Here is a 22,617-nt window from a genome sequence, read left to right as displayed (position 1 = left end):
CCGGCGCGTCGCCCACGTGGACCTGGGCGCCCCGCAGGCGCTGCCAGCAGCAGTCGCGGCGGTTCTGCACCAGCACGGCCTCGACGGCGCGGCGCTCGCCCAAATCCACGGCCCACCAGGGCTGGCGTTGGCGCCGGGTGTGGCTGCAGGAGCCGCGGCGCCCGTCGGCGTCCCGGTTGCCGTCCACCGCCTTGGCGGCCGCCCCGGCGCCGCCGGAGGTGGACGATTGCGTGGCCCGCTGCTCCCGTGCCACGTTGGGGGCTGCAACACCGTGGGGAGGGTGGGAATGAGGTTGGGTGTGGGTTTGGGGGGCTCTACGGGGTATTTTTGGGGTGTTTTCCTCACCTCCGGGCAGCGGGGCGCAGCCCTGCAGCAGCACCTCCACCTCGCACAGCGCCAGCGCGTCCTCGCGGTCGGGGATGAGGACGGAGACGTAGCGGCCCCGCAGCCCCCGGCAGCACACGGTGCTGAGCGAGCCGGGCCCGGCGTCGGCGATGACCCCGCAGCTGTGACACGGTTGGGGGACAATAGGGTGAGCCACGGTGCCTACAACAAACCGGGGAGGGGTTTGGGGAAGGGTACGGGGGGCTCACACCGCGTTGCGCCGGCCGCCGTCCAGCGGCGAGTCGCCCACGTGGACCTGGGCGCCCTTGAGGTGCTGCCAGCAGCAGTCGCGGCGGTTCTGCACCAGCACGGCCTCGACGGCGCGGCGCTCGCCCAAATCCAGCCGCCACCAGGGCTCGGGCTCCTCCTGGGTGTGGGCGCAGGAGCCGCGCTCCCAGTCGGCGTCCCGGTTGCCGTCCACCGCCTTGGCGGCGCCGCTGGCGGCGTCCAGCACCGAGGACTGGGCGGCCGGGCGGCCCAGCGCCGCGTTGGGGGCTGCGGGTGCAAGACGAGGCGGTGACACCCCCGTCACCGCGCCACGGGGGGGGGGGGGGGGGGACGGAGGAAGGTTTTGGGGACCCCACCGGGGTCGGGTGACTCACCGCCGGGCGTCACGGTGCAGCCCTGCTCCACCACCTCCACCTCGCACAGGCTCAGCTGCTCGTGGCGCCGGGGCACGGAGATGGTGACGTAGCGGCCCGGCAGCCCGCGGCAGCACACGGTGCTGGTGGAGCCGGGGCCGGTGTCGGTGATGGCGCCGCAGCTGCGGGACGAGACGGGGGAGAGGCGGTGAGGGTGGTGTGGCACGGCGCGGTGCGGCGCGGGCGCGGCGGCACTCACACCGGGTTGTTGGTGCCGTGGCCGGCGAGGGAGTCGCCGACGTGGACGCGGGCGCCCTTGAGGCGGTGCCAGCAGCAGTCCAGGCGGTTCCTCACCACCACGGCCGCCACGGCGCGGCTCTGGCCCAGGTCCACCGTCCACCACGGCTCCCGCTCCCTCTTGGTTTGGGTGCAGGAGCCGTGGCGCCAGCGGCCGGCCCGGTTCCCGTCCACGGCGTTGATGGCGCTGCCGGCCGGCCTGGCCGTGGAGGACTGCGTCGCCGGGCGCCACAGCGCCAAATTTTGGGCTGGGGGACGCCACGGGACGGGTGGTGACGCCAGCTCCGGGCTCGCTGCACCCACGCCGTGCCCTCACCCTGCGTGTAAACGTCCCCGTCCCCCACCCTGCTGTCCCCACCTCCCTCCCCCGTATTTGGCAGCACCGAACTGCGGTTGTGGCGCCGCGGTGGCACTTTGGGGTGGCCTCCCACCATCTCTTACCGCCGGGCGGGGGGTGGCAGCTCTGCGCCGTCACCTCCACCTCGCAGAGCACGAGGAAGTCGACGCGGCCGGGGATGACGACGGAGACGTAGCGGCCCGGCAGCCCGTTGCAGCAGATGGTGCTGGCGGTGCCGGGCCCGGTGTCCAGGACGGCCCCGCAGCTGCCGGAGAGGAGCGGGAGGTTACCGAGGGGCCGCGGGGTTAGGGGGGGACACCCCGGTGGAGACCCCACTCACATGGGGTTGTTCCTGCCGTGGTCGGCCGCCGAGTCGCCGACGTGGACCTGGGCGCCCACCAGGCTGTCCCAGCAGCAGTCGCGCCGGTTGGTGAGGGTGACGGCGAGGACGGCGCGGCGCCGGCCCAAATCCACGCTCCACCAGGGCTCCAGCTCCTTCTCGGTGTGGGCGCAGGAGCCGCGCTCCCACTCCCCGTCCCGGTTCCCGTCCACGGCGTTGGCGGCCAGGCTGAGGGCGTTGAGCGTGGACGACTGCGCCGCCGCGCGGCCCCGCGCCACGTTGGGGGCTGGAACGACCGCGGGGAGGGTGGGCACGAGACCGGCTGTGGGTTTGGGGGGCTCTACGGGGTATTTTTGGGGTGGTTTCCTCACCTCCGGGCAGCGGGGCGCAGCCCTGCAGCAGCACCTCCACCTCGCACAGCACCAGCGCGTCCTCGCGCCCGGGGATGAGGACGGAGACGTAGCGGCCCCGCAGCCCCCGGCAGCACACGGTGCTGAGCGAGCCGGGCCCGGCGTCGGCGATGACCCCGCAGCTGTGCCAAAAAACCCCAAAAAAACAAGAGGGGGCGATTAGCGGGGTCGTGGGGGGGCTGAGTGACCCCGCGTGGCGTCACCAAACCCGACTCACATGGGGTTGTCGCGGCCGCGCTCGGCCGGCGCGTCGCCCACGTGGACCTGGGCGCCCCGCAGGCGCTGCCAGCAGCAGTCGTGGCGGTTCTGCACCAGCACCGCCGCCACCGCGCGCCGCCCGCCCAAATCCACGGCCCACCAGGGCTCGGGTTCAAGCAGGGTGCGGGCGCAGGAGCCGTGGCGCCAGTCGGCGTCCCGGTTGCCGTCCACCGCGTTGGCGGCGATGCTGCGGTTGGGGTAGAGGGAGGACTGGGAGGCCGGGCGGCCCAGCGCCGCGTTGGGGGCTGCAGGAGGGGGGAAAAATGGGGGCTAGGCCTTCACCCTAAAAAGGGATTCATCATTTTGGGGTCCCCATGGGGCGGTGCTCACCGTCCGGCAGCGGGTGGCAGCTCTGCGGGGCCGCGTCCTGCGCCAGGACCTCGCCGAGGAGCAGCGGCAGGAGCAGGGCACGGGGTAGGGCCATGGCGCGGGGGCGCTGGGGTTAGGGGATAGGAACGGGTTTGGGGTCGGGTAGGGGGGTGCCATCAGGCCCCGGTGACCCCATTTGGGGTCCGCGTGGCCTCGAGTTTGTGCCGCGGGCGCTTGGCTTACCTCGAGAGGTGCAGGAGGGAGAGTGAGAGTAGTGCCTATAGTCCGGAGCGCCAACAGGGAGCAGTGCCTATAGTCCAGAGCACCGAGGGAGAGCAGTGCTTATAGTCCGGAGCGCCGACGGGGAGCAGTGCCTATAGTCCCAGGAGGACTGCGTACGCTGCCGCGTCGCGCCCGGGGCACTAATCACCTTTTAAAAGGGTTTTTGCCAAAAAAAAATAAGAGGGTTTTTGCTGGCGGGGAGGAGAGGAACGGGAACAGGGGCAGGGCGCCCCGCGGCCGCTGGGGCGGCGCGGCCCCGCGGCGGCTGCACGGCGCGCGATCAGAGGCGGGCGCGGTAATTGCGGTGCGCGCGGCGGGGAGAAGCACCAGGAACCACGGGAGAGGATTCATTTTTAAAAATATCTCGATTTATTTTTAAAAATTTCTTAATTTATTTTTAAAATTCTCTTTAATTATTAATTCCAAGAGAAAATCCGGCAGCGGACCCGCTCCACGCCCCCAGGGGAGGTTGGAACCGCTTAAACGCGGGGGAACGGGGCCAAACGAGGGTCCCACGCCCCCCTGGGGGTCTCCCCCGCGCCTCCCCCGTGTCCCAAAGGTTCTTTGGGGTCGTTTTTGGGGTCTCAGCGCAGCGCCAGGATCTCCTGGGTGGCCAGGCGCACGAGGCGGTAGAAGTCGAAGCGCAGGTGCCTCCTCCAGAAGCGGCGGTCGCGCCCGTAGACCTGGGCCGGGTAGCAGGGGCTGTCTGCGGGGCGGAACCCCCAAAATCAGCCCGTTTCACCCCAAAAAACAAACAAACGGGGAACCCCGGAGGTGGGCGCGAGGCCCCGCGGCCGCTCACCGATGCCGTGGAAGATTCTGGCGACGGCTCTGCCCGAGAACTTCTCGTCCTGGCGGATGGCGAGGAAGCGGCGGACGTCGGCGCGCACCTGGGCCTCATCTTCCTCATCTTCCTCCTCCTCCTCCTCCTCCTCCTCTTCCTCGCGGTCCTGCGGGGCCGGCGGATCCTTCTGGAAGTAGTCCTGGAGCAGAGCCCTGAGGCGCGAGCTCCTCTCCTCCTCCACGTGTTCGGGGTGCGGCTCGCAGCTCGGGAAGGCCACGCTACGACCCCAAAAACCCCGTCAGCCCCCACTGCGGCACCAGAACGGACCCAAACCATGAATTTGGGGGCGTTTTGGGGGCGTTTTGGGGGGCTCCACCCCCTCTCCCCACCTCTTGAAGGCCCTGAAGCAGGCGCGCAGCTGGCCCAGCGCCGCTTTTTCCCGTGCCACCACCCTGCGGTGCAGGAACTCGCAGAGGGAATCCAGCTCCTCCTCCGAGAGGTCGCCGTAGGCGCGGAGGTGGAAGGCGAGCTCGGCGAATTCCACCACCACGCCGCTCCCCGCGGCCGAGGGCGGGTTTTGGGGTGCCCCCCTTGGGTTCTCTGCCCCCCTTGGGTTCCCCGAGCCCCCCGGGCGCAGGAGGGGGTCCCACTGGAGCCGGCGGAGGGCTCGTTTCACCAGGGGCACCTCCCAACCCATGGAGTCGCTCAGCTCCACCACGTCCAGCTCCAGGGAAGCGGCGCCGGCGTGCGGCCGCCCCGCCAGGCGCTCGCGGGCCAGGAAGACGGCGACAGGCGGGCAGCTGAGGGGCGAAAAAAAAGGCAAAAAAAGTTAAAAAACGGGACTAAAAGGGGATGTTTTGCCCCCTTCCCGGCCCGCTCTGACCTCCGCGCCACCACCCGGAGCTGCCGGGGCCCGCCGTAGCACCGCAGGCGGCAGGAGGAGTAGGTGGGGGGCAGCAGCTCCAGCCAGCGCCGCGGGTGCAGCTCCAGGTAGCACAGCAGCGTCTCGATGCCTGCGTGGGGCGGAGGGGGGACACTTGGAGGGGTGTGTGGGGTTTTTTTTGGGGTCACGGTGGCACCGGGCGCGGCCCCGCTCACCTTCCTCGCGCAGATCCAGCTCCTCCACCGTCGGCCGGACGGGCAGGGCGCGCTCGTGCATGTGGCACACGCGTTGGGGCCGCGCCGCGGCGGCGTCCTCGACCTCGGCGTCCTGTGGGGTGGGCGCGGGGACCGGTCCCATCCCGCCCCCACTCCCTTTTGGGGTGTCCCCACAGCCCTGCCCGGTCCCCTCCCGGCTCCTTCGAGGCGTTCGGGCTCAAACCCCGGCGTTTGGGGCTCAAATCCCGGCCGCTCCCCGCCCCGAGGGGAATATTTTGGGGTGCGGCGACCCCAAAAAAGCGCAGCGGGGTGCCTCCTTTTGACCCCTTTTTCCTCACCCCGCTGAGCTCCCGGCGTTTTTGGTGGAGCTCCCGGCACTTGCAGGGGGAGAAAACCTTCAGCAGCAGCTTCTTGATGGCGAGGAAATCGACCGTGGCCCCGTAGATGTGCCGCCGCAGCTCGTGGAGGTCCTCACCCTATAAAAAAAAAAAAATAATAGGGGGAAAGGGGACGGCGCCGTGACCCCATAGGAAGCACCCGCGGGGGACACCAAGGCTTGGCTGCCCCCCTCCTGGGACCCTTTCTCTCCTTTTAGGGCTCCCCGGGTGGTTTAGGGCTGAGTGAGGGCCCACCCCAAAAATCCTTGAGTCTCTGTGAAACACCCCTAAAATTTTGGGGCGAGACCTCGAGCTTTTTTTTTTCGTTGTTTTTTGCGGGTTTTTTGTTTTAGGATCTCACCTCGGGGTGCAGGAAGAGGTGGCAGTGAGCCGGTTTCCCGTCCCGCCCGGCTCTCCCCACCTCCTGCACGTAACTCTCGAAGTTTTGGGGCATGTTGTAGTGCACCACGCCCCGCACGTCCGCCTTGTCCAGCCCCATGCCGAAAGCCACCGTGGCCACCACCACCCGCAGCCGGCCGGCCATAAAACCCCGCTGCACCCGCCGGCGCTCGGCGGCGCTCAGCCCCGCGTGGTAAGCGTCCGCCACCCACGTCGGCGTGCCCTTCCCTACCAAAAAAAACGATTAATTTATCAATTTCACACCCTAATCAGCTTCAATTCTCCATTTTCTACTTCATAATTAAGAGTTTAAGGGGTAGACGATAAAAATCCGGAAGGATTTGGGGGCGTCGAGGCGTTCAAAGGGGCTCGAGGGGGTCGCGTTTGCTTCCCAACCTCGGTTTTAATTCCTCCCCGTGTCGTTGGGGGGCTCGGGGGGCTCGGGGGGGGTTGGGTTTGCTTCCCTACCTCGTTTTTGGTTCGTCCCCGTGTCGCTGGGGGGCTCGGTGCCTCGCAGGGAGGTGCGGAGGAGCGCGGCCAGGCGCGCCGTCTCCTCGCGCCGCGTGCAGTAGACGATGACGGAGGCGAGGCGGCCGAAACGCTCCCCCCGCAGCAGGGAGACGAGGGCCTGAGGGCAAGAACGGGGGGTCCCGAGGGTGAGGGGGGGGTCTTGAGGATGAGGAGGGGGTCCCCAGGGTGAGGGGGGGGTCCCCAGGGTGAGGGGGGGGCTTCTGTGCCCCCCCGTCGGGGGTCGCCCGCCTCGTTCTCGCCCCTACCCGGTCGCGGTCGCGGTCCATGGAGACGGAGAGGTGGAGGTTTGGGGGTAGGGCGGAGCAGCGCCCCGTGGGGCTTTCCTCCTCCTTCTCCTCTTCCTCTTCTTCCTCCTCGCCCTCCTCTTCCTCGCCCTGGGGGACGCCGAGGTGCGCGGCCACGTCACGGGCCGTGGCGGGGGTGGCGGTGGCGGTCAGCCCCAGGAAGCAGCGCACGCCCAGGCGGTCGCGGAGCACCTGGGGGGGGGAGGAAGAGGAGGTGAGGAAGAGGAGGAAGAGGAGGGGGTGAGGAAGATGTGAGGAAGAGAGGAAGATGAGGGGGTGAGGAGCAGAGGAAGAGGTGAGGAAGACGTGAGGAAGAGAAGAAGAGGAGGTGAGGAGGAGAGGGAGAGGAAGATGAGGAAGAGGAGGGCATGAGGAGGAAGAGGAAGAGAGGGGGAGAGGAAGAGGAGGGGAGGAAGAGGAGGACATGAGGAAGACGTGAGGAAGAGAAGGATGTGAGGAAGATGTGAGGAGGAAGAGGAGGACGTGAGGAAGAGCAGGAAGACAAGGACATGAGGAGGAGAGGAAGAGGAGGGCGTGAGGAAGATGTGAGGAGGAAGAGGAAGAGGAGGAGAGGAAGAAAGGAAGAGGAGAGGGAGAGGAAGACGAGGGAGTGAGGAGGATGTGAGGCGGAGAGGAAGAGGAGGGGAGGAAGAAGAGGACGTGAGGAAGATGTGAGGAGGAAGAGGAAGGCGTGAGGAGGAAAAGGAGGAGAGGAAGAAAGGAAGAGGAGAGGGAGAGGAGGAAGAGAAGGAGAGAAGGAGAGGAAGATGAGGGGGTGAGGAGGACATGAGGCGGAGAGGAAGAGGAGGACGTGAGGAAGAGGAGAGGAAGAGAGGAAGACACGAGGAAGAAGAGGACATGAGGGGGAGAGGAAGAGAGGAAGAGGAGGGCGTGAGGAGGAAGAGGAGGAAGAGAAGGACGTGAGGAAGATGTGAGGAGGAAGAGGAAGAGGAGAGGGAGAGGAGGAAGAGGAGGAGAGGAAGACAAGGGGATGAGAAGGACGTGAGGCAGAGAGGAAGAGGAGGATGTGAGGAAGAGCAGGAAGATGAGGAGGAAGGGGAGGATGTGAGGAGGGGGTGAGGAGGGGAGGAAGAGGAGGGGGTGAGGGGGAGAGGAAGAGAGGAAGAGGAGGAAGAGGAGGAGGGGGTGAGGACGAGGAGAGGAGGAGAGGAAGAGGAGGGTGATGTGAGGAGGACGTGAGGAGGGGAGGAAGAGGAGGACATGAGGAAGAGAAGGACGTGAGGAGGAAGAGGAGGAGAGGAAGAAAGGAAGAGGAGAGGGAGAGGAGGAAGAGGAGGGCATGAGGAAGATGTGAGGAAGAAGAGGATGTGAGGAAGATGTGAGGAGGAAGAGGAGGGTGTGAGGGGGAGAGGAAGAGGAGAGGAAGAGGAGGGGGTGAGGAGGAAGAGAGGAAGATGAGGACGTGAGGGGGAAGAGGAAGACGAGGAAGAGGAGGATGTGAAGAGGAACAGAGGAAGAGGAGGATGTGAAGAGGAAGAGAGGAGGAGAGGAGGAGAGGAAGAGGAGGGGGATGTGAGGAGGACGTGAGGAGGGGAGGAAGAGGAGGGGGTGAGGAGGAAGAGGAGAGGAAGAGGAGGAGGCGAGGAGGAGGAGAGGAGGAAGAGAGGAGGAGAGGAGGGGATGAGGAGAGGAAGAGGGAAAGAGGAGGACGTGAGGAGGGGAGGAAGAAGACGACGCGAGGAGGGGAGGAAGAGGAGGAGAGGAAGAGGAGGAGGATGAGGAGGCGAGGAAGAAGAGGCTCCCCCCCCCTCCACGCACCTTGCAGAGCCGCAGGTAGCTGGGCCGGAAGTTGTGTGCCCACTGGGACACGCAGTGCGCCTCGTCGATGCAGGCGAAGGCCACGGGGGGCAGCTGGGCGGCGGGGGGCAGGCAGCAGGACCCCGCCGAGGAGCCCCCCCAGCCCCCCACCAGGGCTTCGGGGGACAGCAGCAGCACGTGCACCTCGCCCCGCTTCACCTGGGGGGGGGACAAGGGACAAGGGGCGTGGGGGGGCTCGATCCTATAAGTTTGTGGCCCCCCCGTGTCCCCAAAAACGGCCCCTACCTGCTCCATCGCCGCCTCCCGCTGCGCCCTGCTCATGTTGGAGTGGACGCGGGCCGCCCGCAGCCCCCGGGGCAACCCCGAGACCTATGGGGTTGTTGTTGTCACCCTCAGGGGGTTGTTGTCACCCTTCAGGGGGTCGTTGTCACCCTCACGGGGTTGTTGTCACCCTCACGGGGTCGTTGTCACCCTCACGGGGCTGTTGTCACCCTCACGTGGGCGTTGTCACCCTCACGGGGCTGTTGTCACCCTCACGGGGCTGTTGTCACCCTCACGGGGTCGTTGTCACCCTCAGGGGGCTGTTGTCACCCTCAGGGGGTCGTTGTCACCCTCAGGGGGTCGTTGTCACCCTCAGGGGGCGGTTACCTGGTCGTCCATCAGGGCGACGAGGGGCGAGACCACCAGGGTGACGCAGGGCGGGCGGCGGCGGCGGTAGAGGTAAGCGGGGAGCTGGTAGCACAGCGACTTGCCCAGCCCCGTGGGGAGCACCAGCAGGGTGGAAAGACCTCGGGGGGGGCCCCAAAAATTAAAAAAAAACATAAAAATAATAAAAATGATAAAAAAAATTAAAAAAAAAGGGGTTTGGGGGTGTTTTAGGGGGAGAGGGAGGGGGTACCGGAGAGGATCCTCATGACGGCTCGCTCCTGGCCGGGGCGGAAGGAGGCGAAGCCCAGCTCCTGGAGAGCCTCCAGCACCTCCGGGGGGGTCTCTGGGGGGGGAAATTTGGGTGAAAAAAGCCTAAAAAGGGGTTTGCGCCCCCCTCCCCCCCCCGGGAGGGTAAAGGGGTTTAAGTGAGTAATGGGGTCGGGGAACGGGCTCACCTCGCAGCTTCCCGCCCGGCCCCAGGGGGTAGAGGGGCTCCACGGGGGCGGGGGGCTCGGGGGGCACCTCCAGGGGGGCCGGGACCCCCCCCGGGTGACCAAATTCTGCTGGGAATTAATCAAAAAGGGTCAATGAACCCCAAAAATGGTATTTAGGGCACGCGGAGCCCTCCCCGAGGCCTCACCCCACAGCTCCGGGCAGACGCTGTTGGTCTTAAGGGCGACCTCGGCCAGGGTGGGTAAAGGATCTTCATCCCCCTCCTCCTCCTCCTCCTCTTTTTGGGGCATTTCGGCGGTTTTTGGCGACGGGGGGGGCGAGGCGGCCCCGCCGCCACCGAACCGCGCCGCCTTCTTCTGCCATTTCTCCTTCCACGCCTGCAAAGTAAAAAAAAAAAAAATAAGGAAAAAGGGGTTTCGGGCACCGATTCTGCGGGTTTTTGACCCGTTTTTGCGTTTTCGGGCGCTGATTTTGCGTTTTTTTGACCCGTTTTTGTGTCGTTTTTTTTACCTGGCGGCGGAGGTGTCTCCCCCGCAGAGCCCAGCCCCGCACGTGGGAGCGGGTGCGGAGGTTGAGGCGCACGAAGTTCCCCGGGGGGGGTCTGTGGGGGGGGAGGAAAAACGCGGCCCTATAAGCACGACCCGGTGAATACGGCCCCCCAAAATGGGGTAGAATTCGGGGAAAAAGGGTTAAAAGGATTTTGGTGCTGTAAAAAAAGGGTCCTCCTCTTGCGGGCTGCCCCCGGAGCCGCGCTGGGGGTTTTATGGGGCGACCCTACAAGCCCCTGTGGGTTTTAAGGGGCGCAGGGGGGCGACCCCACAACCCCCTCGCCCCATAAATGAGGAAAAAAAATGCAGAAAAAGCGAATTTTCTGTAAGAAAATGTAAAAAAGGACCTAAAAAGACGCAGGAAAATCTCTCGACTCCTTCTCCCCGCGTGCTCGGGCGCGAGGTGACGCCGCCCGGGTTCCGGGCACGCCAAATCGGGGCGAATCACCCCAAAAATAACCAAAAAAACCCCCAAAAAACAAGAAAAAACCAAAAAACCCAAAAAAAAAACCCCAAAAAAACCCCGAGGGACCCTACCTGGCGGGAGCAGCTCTGCGGGGGGGCCTCGGCTTCTCCTCCTCCTCCTCTTCCTCCACCTCTCCCAGGAGATTTTCGGCGTTTTTTTTCCTCGCCGGCTCCTCGCCGCCTCCCACCCCGCTGTCCCCGCGGCCCCTTTTCCTTCCGACCCTATTTGCGCCCCCGGGGAGCTTTTTGGGGCCACCTTCGCCCCCCCAAACCCCCTCTGCGGGGTCACCGTTGCCCCCAACCCCCTTTTCACCCCCCTCGGTCTCGCCCCGAGCTCCTTCAGACCCCTCAGCCCCCCGCTGCGGGGCGCAGAGCCTTATAGGGGCGAGGTTTTCCCCCCCCACCCCATTAAACCCAACGCCCCCAAGCTCGCCACCCCCCCGGGGGGGTTTTTTGGGGTCGGGCTCGCCCTGGCAGCGCCGCAGCCAGGCGGCGTCGAGGCTGCTCAGCCTCCTGGCCACCGTTTGCCGCAGCCGCCGGGATTTTTCCCCTTTGGGGTGAGGTTTCGGCCCCCCGGCGAGGATGAGTGGGGTCAGGGAGGGGGGGAGGAAGAGCTCGGGGGGGTCGCCGCCGTCCTCGTCACCCCGTGGGGTCGTGGGACGAGGATCCCGATGTGGGACGGGGGTGGGCTGTGGGGTCAGCGTCCTCCTGGGCACCGGCGGCCTCTCCTGGGGGAAACCCCGAAGGATTTGGGGTCATTTTTAGGGCTTGGGGGCGTTTTAGGGCTTAAAAACCCTATTTAAAGGGTTTAAAAACCCTATTCGAGGGGTTTTAAACCCCTCCTGACCTCGATGGCGGCGCCCAGGTTGGCTTTGAGCTTGTTCCCAAAAAGCTGTGCCGAAGACGTTGGAGGGGGTTGGGGGGGGGCGCCAGGTTTTGGGGCCGTGGGCCGGCGGTTGAGGTGCGCGCCCCAAGAGCCCGAGTCCTGCAGAAGGAGAAAAAAAAACCCCAAAAGTGGGTTTTTGGCAGAAAAAAAAGGCGTTGGCGGCGTCACTGTCCCGGGAGGGGGGTGGGAGGAGGGGTTGGGGGCGGCGTTTGGGGTCGTGGGAGGGGGGCGGTTGGGGTAGGGGGGCTCTGACCCTAATAAGGGATGGTTTTGGGACCCCCGGGGGGATAAAACCCGGCCCCGTACCTGCTCCGTGGCCGGGCTGCCCTCAGGCAGCTCCGATCGCTCCCCGCGGTGCTTCAGCGCCCGGTACTCCCGGTACAGCCCTAAAAAAGTGGGGTGAGGCACCCCGCAGGCCCTAAACCCCCCTAATTCCCCCCAAAAGCCCCCCAATTCCCCCCAAATCCCCCTGATTTCCCCCAAATCCCCCTGATTTCCCCTGTTTTCCCTCCAAAATCCCTCCAATTCCCACCAAATCCCCCCAATTTCCCTCAAAATTCCCCCCAATTCCCCTCAAACCCCACCCAACTCACCCCAACGCCCCCCAATTCCCCCCTGCCCCCCCAATTTTCCCCCTAAACCCCCCAATTCCCCCTCCAAAGCCCCAAATTTCCCCCTCAAACCCCACTCGAATTCCCAATTTCCCCCCAACCTCCCCAATTCCCCCTGATTTCCCCCCAAATCCACCCCAATTCCCCCCCAAACGCCCCCAATTCCTCCCAACCCTCCCAAATTTCCCCCCCAAACCCCCCAATTTCCCCCCCAAACCCCCTCAAATTCCCAATTTCCCCCCAAAACGTCCCCCAAACCCCCCAATTCTCCCCAATTTCCCCCAGACCCCCCCAATTTCACCCGCAGACCCCCCCAATTCCCCTCCCACCACCCCCAATTCCCCAAGTTCCTTCTGAAATCCCCCCAATTTCCCCCCAACCCCCCCAATTCCCCCCCAAACCCCCCTCAAATTCCCAATTTTCCCCCAAAACGCCCCCCAAACCCCCCAATTCTCCCCCAATTCCCCCAAATCCCCCCCAGACCCTCTCCAATTTCCCCCAACCCCCCCAATTTCCCCCCAATTCCCTCTGAAATCCCCCCAATTCCCCCCCAAAACACCCCCAACCCCCCAATTCTCCCCCAGTTTCCCCCAATCCCCCCCAATTTCCCCCCCAATTCCCCTCAGCTCCCCCCAACCCCCCCCAATTCCCCCAAATCCCACCCAATTTTCCCCCTAACCCCCCCCAATTCCCCTCAGTCCCCCCCCCAACCCCCCCAAACCCCCTCACCCACCCCCCCACCCCCAATTAACACCCCCCAATTAACCCCTCCCCACCCCCAACTCACGCCTCACGTCCTCCGGCGCCCCCTCCACGTCTCCCTACGGGCGAAACGTCAATTTTTGGGGCTAAAACCCAGCAATTTGGGGGCTGGGGACCCCCTTAACGAGGCCTCCCCCCCCCTTTAGGCCGCACCGTGCCGGGCTTGCGGCCCTGCTGCTGCGCGAACGCCGCCTCCCAGCGCTTCAGCAGCGCCTTCACCGCCTGCAGCCGCTCCATGAGGGGTTCGGGGGGGTCCCGAGCCCCTTTTTGGGGGGTTTTGGGTCCTTTTTGGGGCGTCCCGAGCCCTTTTTGGGGGTCCCGGGCCCTCAGGACCGGCCCCGTCCCCTCAGCGCTTCCCGCCCAGCTCGAGCTTCCCGCTCCTGCCGCTCTCGTCCAATAGCAGCGCCGGAAAGGGTGACGGGCAGCGGCGCCAGCCAATAGGAGGCGGCGCCGCCGCGGTTTCTCCTAGCAACGAGGCGCGGCCCCGCCTCTCTGTCGGGGCCGCCTGACGCCCCTCCGCTGCTCTCAGCCAATAGAAACGTTGGGAAGATGATTGACAGACATACTAACCAATAGTATTTGTCTCTCGGAGCAATGGGGCGTGATCCTGTCACGGCACTTGTTTCTGATTGGTTCTCGGAGGGGAGGGGCGGGGCCGCAGCGCGCACACGCGGAAGCGCGGCGGGGGCCGGGGCAGAGGCGGGTGAGGAGGGCGCGGGGGGAGGGGGGCGCTGGGGGGGGGGTCTTAGGATTTTGGGGGGGATTTTAGGATTTTTGGGGGGGTTTTAGGGTTTGGGGGCGCCTCTTTTTTTTTTGGGGGGGGGGGTTGGGGGCTGGGGTTTCGTTATGGGGTGCCCGGGTTCGGGGGTGCCCGTTTTGGGGGGTCTTTTTTGGGGTGGGGGCTCGTTATGGGGCCAGTTTTTGGGGTCTGGGTTTTGGGGGGGATTTTTTTTGGGGGTTTTCTGGGTTGGGGGGGCCATGGGGTGACTTTTGGGGGGGTTCAGGGTGCCAGGGGTTGGGGGTCCCACTGGGGGGGTCATTTTGTTATGGGGTCTGTCTTAGGGGGGCTGCCTTTGGGGTGGGGGGGGGCATATTTGGGGTCCCTCCTCCTGGTGCCCATTTTGGGGGTCCCACCGTGGGGCAGGGATCGGGGTTGGGGTTGGGATCGGGATTGGGATTGAGATAGGGATTGGGGTTGGGATTGCGGTTGGAGTCAGGGTTGGGATTGGGATTGGGATTGGGATCGGGGTTGGAATTGGGATCGGGGTCAGGATTGGGGTTGGGATTGGCGTCAGGATTGGGGTCAGGGTTGGGATCGGGGTTTGGATTGGGGTTGGGATCGGGGTCAGGATTGGGGGCGGAATTGGGATCGGGATTGGGGTCAGGGTTGGGATTGGGGATGGAATTGGAATTGCAATCAGAAATGGGATTGGGATAGGGGGTTGGGATAGGAATTGGGATTGGGGTCTGAATTGGGATCAGGGTTGGGTTCCTGATTGGATTTGGCATTGGGATCAGGATCGGGGTTGGAATTGGGGTCAGGATTGGGATTGGGGTCAGGATTGGGATTGGGGTTGGGATTGGGGTCAGCATCAGGGTAGGAATTGGGATTGGGTAGGAATTGGGATCGGGATTGGAATTGGGATCAAGGATTGGGGACAGGATTGGGGATTGGGGTTGGAGTCAGAATTGGGGTTGGGATTGGGATTGGGGTCGGAATTGGGATTGGGATTGGGATCAGGGTCGGGCTTGGGATCGGGATTGGGGTTGGAATTGGGGTTGGGATCGGGATCAGGATCAGAATCGGGATCGGGATCAGGATCAGAATTGGGATCAGGACCAGCATCCCACCCCACACCCCTCACACTACCTCCCCCCAACCCAACCCACTTCCCAAACCCCATTTAGGACCCCCACCGACCCCCGACCCTACAACCACCATGCCGCCCGTCTCCTCCCTCATCCACCTCTGCGCCTGCCGCCTCGCCGGCGGATTGGGATCGGGGTCAGGATTGGGATCAGGGTCAGAATTGGGGTTGGGTCTGGGATTGGGGTTGGAATTGGGATTAGGATCACAAATGGGATTGAGATAGGGTGTTGGGATCGGAATTGGGATTGGGATCAGGATCGGGGTTGGGATTGGGATCAGGATCGGGGTTGGAATTGGGATTGGGGTTTGGGTTGGGGTCGAGATTGGGGTCGGGGTAGGGATTGGGATCAGGGTTGGAATTGGGATTGGGGTCAGGATCGGGATTGGGATTGGGGTTCGGATTGGGGACAGCATCAGAGTAGGGATTGGGTAGGAATTGGGATCGGGGTTGGGATTGGGATCAGGGATCAGGGTCAGGATTGGGGATCGGGGTTGGAGTCGGAATTGGGGTTGGAATCGGGATTGGGGCAGGATTGGGATCGGGGTTGGAATTGAGATTGGGATTGGGATCGGGATCGGGGTTGGAATTGGGATTGGGATTAGGATCGGGCTCCGAATCGGGATCGGGATCAGGATCAGAATTGGGATCAGGACCAGCATCCCACCCCACACCCCTCACACTACCTCCCCCCACCCCAACCCACTTCCCAAACCCCATTTAGGACCCCCACCGACCCCCGACCCTACAACCACCATGCCGCCCGTGTGCTCCCTCGTCCACCTCTGCGCCCGCCACCTCGCCGGCGGATTGGGATCGGGGTCAGGATTGGGATCGGGGTCAGAATTGGGGTTGGGTCTGGGATTGGGGTTGGAATTGGGATTAGGATCACAAATGGGATTGGGATAGGGTGTTGGGATTGGGATTGGGATCAGGATCGGGGTTGGAATTGGGATTGGGGTCAGGATTGGGATAGGGTGTTGGGATTGGGATCAGGATCGGGGTTGGAATTGGGATTGGGGTCAGGATTGGGATTGGGGTTTGGGTCGGGGTTGAGATTGGGGTCGGGGTTGGGATTGGGATCAGGGTTGGATTTGGGATTGGGGTCAGGATTGGAATTGGGGTTGGGATTGGGGTTGGGATTGGGATCCGGATTGGGGTCAGCATCAGAGTAGGGATTGGGTAGGAATTGGGGTCGGGATTGGGATCAGGGATCAGGGTCAGGATTGGGGATCGGGGTTGGAGTCGGAATTGGGGTTGGAATCGGGATTGGGGCAGGATTGGGATCGGGGTTGGAATTGAGATTGGGATTGGGATCGGGATCGGGGTTGGAATTGGGGTTGGGATTAGGATCGGGCTCCGAATTGGGATCGGGATCAGGATCAGAATTGGGATCAGGATCAGGATGAGAATTGGGATCAAGACCAGCATCCCACCCCACACCCCTCACACTACCTCCCCCCACCCCAACCCACTTCCCAAACCCCATTTAGGACCCCCACCCACCCCCGACCCTACAACCACCATGCCGCCCGTGTGCTCCCTCGTCCACCTCTGCACCCGCCGCCTCGCCGGCGGATTGGGATTGGGGTCAGGATTGGGATCGGGGTCAGAATTGGGGTTGGGTCTGGGATTGGGGTTGGAATTGGGATTAGGATCACAAATGGGATTGGGATAGGGTGTTGGGATCGGAATTGGGATTGGGATCAGGATCGGGGTTGGGATTGGGATCAGGATCGGGGTTGGAATTGGGATTGGGGTTTGGGTCAGGGTCGAGATTGGGGTCGGGGTTGGGATTGGGATCAGGGTTGGAATTGGGATTGGGGTCAGGATCGGGATTGGGATTGGGGTTCGGATTGGGGACAGCATCAGAGTAGGGATTGGGTAGGAATTGGGATCGGGGTTGGGATTGGGATCAGGGATCAGGGTCAGGATTGGGGATCGGGGTTGGAGTCGGAATTGGGGTTGGAATCGGGATTGGGGCAGGATTGGGATCAGGGTTGGAATTGAGATTGGGATTGGGATCGGGATCGGGGTTGGAATTGGGGTTGGAATTGGGGTTGGGATCGGGATCAGGCTCAGAATCGGGATCGGGATCAGGATCAGAATTGGAATCAAGACCAGCATCCCACCCCACACCCCTCACACTACCTCCCCCCACCCCAACCCACTTCCCAAACCCCATTTAGGACCCCCACCCACCCCCGACCCTACAACCACCATGCCGCCCGTGTGCTCCCTCGTCCACCTCTGCGCCCGCCGCCTCGCCGGTGCCCACGGCGCGTTACCGCGGCTGCCGGCCGAGCTGTACCCGGCGCTGCTGGAGGCGGCGCTGGCGGAGCCGCGGGTGCCGCTGCTGCGGGATTTGGTGCGTTCCTGGCCCTACCCGGTCCTGCGCCTCCCGCGCCGCCCGCGCCGGGCCCGAAGGACGCCGGGGAAGGGGTGCCTGCAGGCGCTGCTGCTCGCCGTCGCCGCCGGGATGAGGCGGGATGAGAGGTGAGGGGTGTGGGGTGGGATTGGGGTTGGGGTTGGGATCGGGGTCTGGATCGTGGTTGGGGTCAGGATCAGGATCGGGATTGAGATCGGGGTTGGGATCAGGGTTGGGATGGGAAGGGATCAGGGTCAGGATCGGGATTGGGGTTGGGATTGGGGTTGGGATTGGGGTTGGGATTGGGTTTGGGATTGGGGTTGGGATTGGGGTTGAGATTGGGGGTGAGATTGGGATCAGGATCAAGATTGGGGTTGGGATTGGGGTTGGGGTTGGGAGAGGATGGGGTTGGGATTGGGATTGGGGTCAGGATCAGGATTGGGGTTGGGATTGGGGTTGAGGTTGGGAGAGGATGGGATTGGGGTTGGGATCGGGGTCTGGATTGGGGTTGGGATTGGGGTCAGGATCAGGGTTGGGGGCGGAGTTGGGATTGGAAGAGATCAGGGTTGGGGTCAGGGTTGGGGTTGGGGTTTGTAATTGGGATTGGGGTTGGGGTCAGGATTGGGGTTGGGAAAGAATGGGATTGGGGTTGGGATTGGGGTCAGGATCAGGATTGGGGTTGGGATTGGGGTTTGTAATTGGGGTTGGGATTGGGGTTGGGTTTGGGGTTTGTAATTGGGGTTGGGATTGGGGTTGGGGTTGGGGTCGGGATTGGGATTGGGGTCAGGACTGGGCTCAGGATTGGGGTTGGGGTCAGGATCAGGGTTAGGATCAGGGTCTGGAACGGGTTGGAATTGGGGTTGGGATTGGGGTTGGGAGAGGATGGGATTGGGGTCAGGATCAGGGTTGGGGTTGAGATTGGGGTTGGGATTAGGGTTTGTAATTGGGGTTGGGGTTGGGAGAGGATGGGATTGGGATTGGGGTCAGGATCGGGGTTGGGATTGGGATTGGAATTGGGGTTGGGATTGGGGTCAGGATCAGGATTGGGTTTGGGTTTGGGGTTTGTGGTTGGGGTTGGGAGAGGATGGGATTGGGATTGGGGTCAGGATCAGGGTTGGGGTTGGGGTTGGGAGAGGATGGGATTGGGGTTGGGATTGGGGTCAGGATCAGGATTGGGATTGGGGTTGGGGTTGGGGTTGGGAGAGGATGGGATTGGGGTCAGGATCAGGATTGGGTTTGGGATTGGGGCTTGTAATTGGGATTGGGGTTGGGGTCAGGACTGGGCTCGGGATTGGGGTTGGGGTCAGGATCAGGATTAGGATCAGGGTCTGGAATGGGTTGGAATTGGGGTTGGGGTTGGGATTGGGTTTGGGAGAGGATGGGATTGGGATTGGGTCAGGATCAGGGTTGGGGTCAGAGTTGGGATGTGAAGGGATCAGGGTTGGGGTCAGGATTGGGGTTGGGGTTGGGAGAGGATGGGATTGGGTTTGGGATTAGGATCAGGGTTGGGGTCGGAGTTGGGATGGGAAGGGATCAGGGTTGGGGTCAGGATCGGGATTGGGGTTGGGGTTGGGATTGGGATTGGTTCATGCACGTGGTAGCCCCCCCGCCAGTGTTTGGTGCGGGCTGGTGGCACCACCGGGATTTTTGGTCCCTGGGGTTTCGTTATGGGGTGCCTGGACTTGGGGGTGCCCCTTTTGGGGGGTCTTTTTTTGTGGGGGGCGGAGTGGGGGCTTGGGGGTCTTGTTTTGGGGCCGGTTGTTGGGTTCTGGGGTTGGGGGTTGCCCCTTTTTTGGGGGATTCCCCTTTTTTGGGGGGTTGCCCCTTTTTTTGGGGTGATGCCCCTTTTTTTGGGGGATTCCCCTTTTTTGGGGGACTGCCCCTTTTTTTTGGGGAAATGCCCTTTTTTTTGGGGGGATTCCCCTTTTTTGGGGGGATTCCCCTTTTTTGGGGGGTTGCCCCTTTTTTTGGGGATTCCCCTTTTTTGGGGGGGTTCCCATTTTTTTGGGGGATGCCCCTTTTTTTTGGAGGCTGCCCCTTTTTTTGGGTTGTCCCTTTTTTTGGGGAGATGCCCCTTTTTTTGGGGGATTCCCCTGTTTTTTGGGGATGCCCCTTTTTTTTGGAGGCTGTCCCTTTTTTTGGGTTGCCCCTTTTTTGGGGGTTGCCCCTTTTTTTTGGGGGTTGCCCCTTTTTTGGGGTTGCCCCTTTTTTTGGGGGATTCCCCTTTTTTGGGGGACTGCCCTTTTTTTTGGGGTTGCCCCTTTTTTTGGGGTTGCTCCTTTTTTTTTTGAGTTCCCCCTTTTTTTGGGGGGGGATTCCCCTTTTTTGGGGGGATTCCCTTTTTTTGGGAGATACCCCTTTTTCAGGTGATACCCCTTTGGCGCTCCCTCTTTTTGGGGCTAGAGCAGCTCGATCCCGCCCCAAACCCTTCCCCATACCCCATCCCAACAGCCCCAGGCCGTGCCTCCGGGTGCTGGACGTGACGGGCCTGCAGGACGGTGCTGAGCAGGGCCCCGACAGCCTCAGCCTCTGGTCGGGGACCGTGCTGTTGGCCAAGGCCTGCCTGGAGTCATCGCAGCGCCGCGAGGACACCGGGGGACACCGGGGCTCCCCGCCGCCCTCGGTGGAGGTGCGCGTCGACCTCTTCGTCAACAGCACCTCGGGCCCCATCCTGCGCGCCGCCCTACGGGCCGGCGGGGCGCTGCGCCTACGCTGCCGCGACTTCCACGCCGAGGAGTTGTCCCTGGGTGCCACGTTGGCCTTGCTGGAGGCGTTGGAGCCGGCCGGCTTGCGCCGCGTCGACCTGCGCTTCAACAACCTGGGCTTGCCGGGTTTGGTCGAGGTTTTGCCGCGCCTCGAGCGCTTCCCCGCGTTGGAGAGCTTGAGGTTGCCCTACAGCAACGTGGACGCGCGGCGGCCGGGGGCGGAGGACGGGCTGCGGCGCTTGGCCGAGGGGCTCGGCCGCCTGCAGCGGCTGCGGGAGTTGAACCTGGGCTCCTGCCGCCTCTCGGGGCGGCTGCGGCAGCTCCTGGGGTGAGTGCGCGCCCCGCGGGGTGAGCGGAGGGGTAGAATGGCCCCGAGGTGGAAGGGATCCGTGAGGATCGTCGAGTCCAACTCCTGGCACCGCGCGGGTCTACCCAAAATTTTAGAAGGTGCACAGGTTTACCCAAAAACTCTGTAGGCCACATCTACCCAAAAACGTTTTTGGGCCAAGTCTAGCCAAAAAAGTCTGCAGGCCAGGTCTACCCCAAAAAGGTCTGCAGGCCAGGTCTACCCCAAAAAGGTCTGTAGGCCAGGTCTACCCAAAAGGCCAGGTCTACCCAAAAAGCCTGTAGGCCAGGTCTATCCAAAAAATGTCTGTAGGCCAAGTCTACCCAAAAAAGTCTGTAGGCCAGGTCTACCCAAAAAAGAGCCTGTAGGCCGTCTACCCAAAAGGCCAGGTCTACCCCAAAAAGCCTGTAGGCCAGGTCTACCACAAAACGTTTGTAGGCCAAATCTACCCCCAAAAACCCTCTAGGCCGGGTCTACCCCAAAAACGTCTGTGGGCCGGGTCTACCCAAAAAATGTTTGTAGGCCACGTCTACCGAAAAGGCCAGGTCTACCCCAAAAAGCCTGTAGGCCAGGCCTACCCAAAAAGTTGTAGGTCAGGTCTACCCCAAAACGTCTGTAGGCCAGGTCTACCCCAAAAAGCCTGTAGGCCAGGTCTATCCAAAAAATGTCTGTAGGCCAAGTCTACCCAAAAAAGCCTGTAGGCCAGGTCTACCCCAAAAACACCTGTAGGCCGGGTCAACCACAAAAAGCCTGTAGGGCGTGTCTACCCCAAAAACATCTGTAAGCTGCGTCTACCCCAAAAAAGCCGTAGGCCAGGTCTACCCCAAGAAGCCTGTAGGCCGGGTCTACCCCAAAAAGTCTGTAGGCCAGGTCTACCCCAAAAACCGCTGTAGGCCAGGTCTACCCAAAAGGCCACGTCTACCCCAAAAACGTCCGTAGGCCAGGTCTACCCAAAAAGCCTGTAGGCCAGGTCTAGCCCAAGAAGCCTGTAGGCCACGTCTACCCCAAAAACGTCTGTAGGCCGGGTCTACCCAAAAAATGTTTGTAGGCCACGTCTACCGAAAAGGCCAGGTCTACCCAAAAAGCCTGTAGGCCAGGTCTACCCCAAGAAGCCTGTAGGCCACGTCTACCCAAAAAATGTCTGTAGGCCAGGCCTACCCAAAAAGTTGCAGGTCAGGTCTACCCCAAAACGTCTGTAGGCCAGGTCTGCCCAAAAACGTTTTTAGGCCATGTCTAACCCCAAAAAGCCTGTAGGCCAGGTTTACCAAAAAGTCTAGGCCAGGTCTAACCCCAAAAAGCCTGTAGGCCAGGTTTACCCTAAAAAGTCTGTAGGCCAGGTCTACTCAAAAGGCCAGGTCTACCCAAGAAAGCCTGTAGGCCACGTCTACCCCAAAAATGTCTGTAGGTCAGGTCTACCCCAAAAATGTCTGTAGGCCAGGTCTACCCAAAAAGGTCTGTAGGCCGGGTCAACCCCAAAAAGCCTGTAGGCCGCGTCTACCCCAAAAAAGCCTGTAGGACAAGTCTACCCAAAAGGACACGTCTACCCCAAAAAGGTCTGTAGGCCAGGTTGACCCCAAAAACTGTAGGCCAGGTTTACCCAAAAGGCCAGGTCTACCCCAAAAAGCATGTAGGCCGGGTCTACCCCGAAAAGCCTGTAGGCCATGTCTACCCCAAAAACGTCTGTAGGCCAGGTCTACCCCAAAAACGTCTGTAGGCCACGTCTACCCCAAAAAGCCTGTAGTCCGCTTGCTGCCCCCGGAGCCCTCACAGCCTCCCTTCTTCCTCCCCCAGCGCCCTGCAGCTCCCGCTGGAGAGCCTGGAGCTGCCCTTCTGCCACCTCCTCCCGGGGGACCTCGCCTACCTCATCCGGAGCCCCCACGCGCCCGCGCTGAAGAAACTCGACGTGAGCGGCAACAACCTCTCCGAGGACCTCCTGCAGCCCTTCCTCCAGCTCCTGGAGACGGCCTCGGGCGCCCTGCACCACCTGGACGCCATGGAGTGCCGCCTGGCGGACGCCCACCTCGACGCCCTGCTGCCGGCGCTCCGCCGCTGCGCCCGCCTGGGCTACCTGGGGTTTTTTGGCAACCCCTTGACCTCGCGGGGGGTGAAGGCGCTGGCGGTGGGCACGGCGCCGCTCGCCGCCCTCCGCCTCGTCATCTACCCGCGGCCCGTGGATTTCTGCGGCGACGAGGACCTCCCGGAGGACGAGGAGCGCTCGGAGGCGCTGCAGGAGGAGCTGCAGCGGGTGCTGCGCGGCGCCGGGCGGGACGAGGCCGTGTGGACCACGAGCCTGAGCCGCCACCGCGCCCTCGACTACTTCGCGCTGTAGCACGGGCAGCAGAGGCGTGGGGGCGTGGTATAAATCGGTGTGTTTAATGGCTGGCGTCTGTCTGGTGGGGGAGGACGGGTTCGTGCAGCCTCCCCGTCCCCAGCCGTGCTGTCCCCACGCTGTCACCGTGTCACCGGTCTTGGGTTGTGTCCCCGTGGGCCGTCACGGCGCTTCTACT

The 22,617-nt window shown here is 63.0% G+C and overlaps 2 protein-coding genes across 5 annotated transcripts; one reads left to right on the top strand and one right to left on the bottom strand.

The window, feature by feature from the left end:
- Nucleotides 1-3,619: 3,619 nt before the first annotated feature.
- On the bottom strand, nt 3,620-13,060 carry RECQL4 (RecQ like helicase 4). The gene is made up of 22 exons (XM_032181187.1): nt 12,977-13,060; nt 12,849-12,882; nt 11,757-11,836; nt 11,412-11,549; nt 10,637-11,292; nt 10,062-10,152; nt 9,739-9,928; nt 9,554-9,661; nt 9,349-9,441; nt 9,099-9,238; nt 8,736-8,819; nt 8,451-8,648; nt 6,771-6,863; nt 6,633-6,719; nt 6,352-6,484; nt 5,819-6,084; nt 5,450-5,556; nt 5,081-5,280; nt 4,866-4,995; nt 4,372-4,782; nt 4,001-4,260; nt 3,620-3,904 (listed from the first exon to the last, which is right to left on the bottom strand). The coding sequence occupies exons 1-22, from the start codon at nt 13,058-13,060 to the stop codon at nt 3,783-3,785; spliced, it is 3,705 nt and encodes a 1,234-aa protein (XP_032037078.1). The 3' UTR covers nt 3,620-3,782.
- Nucleotides 13,061-15,300: 2,240 nt separating this feature from the next.
- LRRC14 (leucine rich repeat containing 14) lies at nt 15,301-22,486 on the top strand. 4 transcript variants are annotated; one of them, XM_032183363.1, is made up of 5 exons: nt 15,301-15,512; nt 16,185-16,299; nt 16,881-17,187; nt 19,511-20,092; nt 21,902-22,486. In XM_032183363.1, the coding sequence occupies exons 3-5, from the start codon at nt 16,913-16,915 to the stop codon at nt 22,437-22,439; spliced, it is 1,395 nt and encodes a 464-aa protein (XP_032039254.1). In that variant the 5' UTR covers nt 15,301-15,512; nt 16,185-16,299; nt 16,881-16,912; the 3' UTR covers nt 22,440-22,486. The 4 variants fall into 4 exon arrangements, with proteins under 4 accessions (XP_032039254.1, XP_032039253.1, XP_032039252.1 ...); XM_032183362.1 differs by having other exon boundaries at nt 15,301-15,530; nt 16,185-16,281; XM_032183361.1 differs by having other exon boundaries at nt 15,301-15,530.
- The last annotated feature ends 131 nt before the right edge of the window (nt 22,487-22,617 follow it).

This window comes from Aythya fuligula, chromosome 2 (assembly GCF_009819795.1).
Source record: "Aythya fuligula isolate bAytFul2 chromosome 2, bAytFul2.pri, whole genome shotgun sequence".
Lineage (NCBI taxonomy): Eukaryota > Metazoa > Chordata > Aves > Anseriformes > Anatidae > Aythya > Aythya fuligula.
The sequence above is the reverse complement of the archived record's forward strand: the minus strand, read 5'-3'. Positions and strand labels throughout refer to the sequence as shown.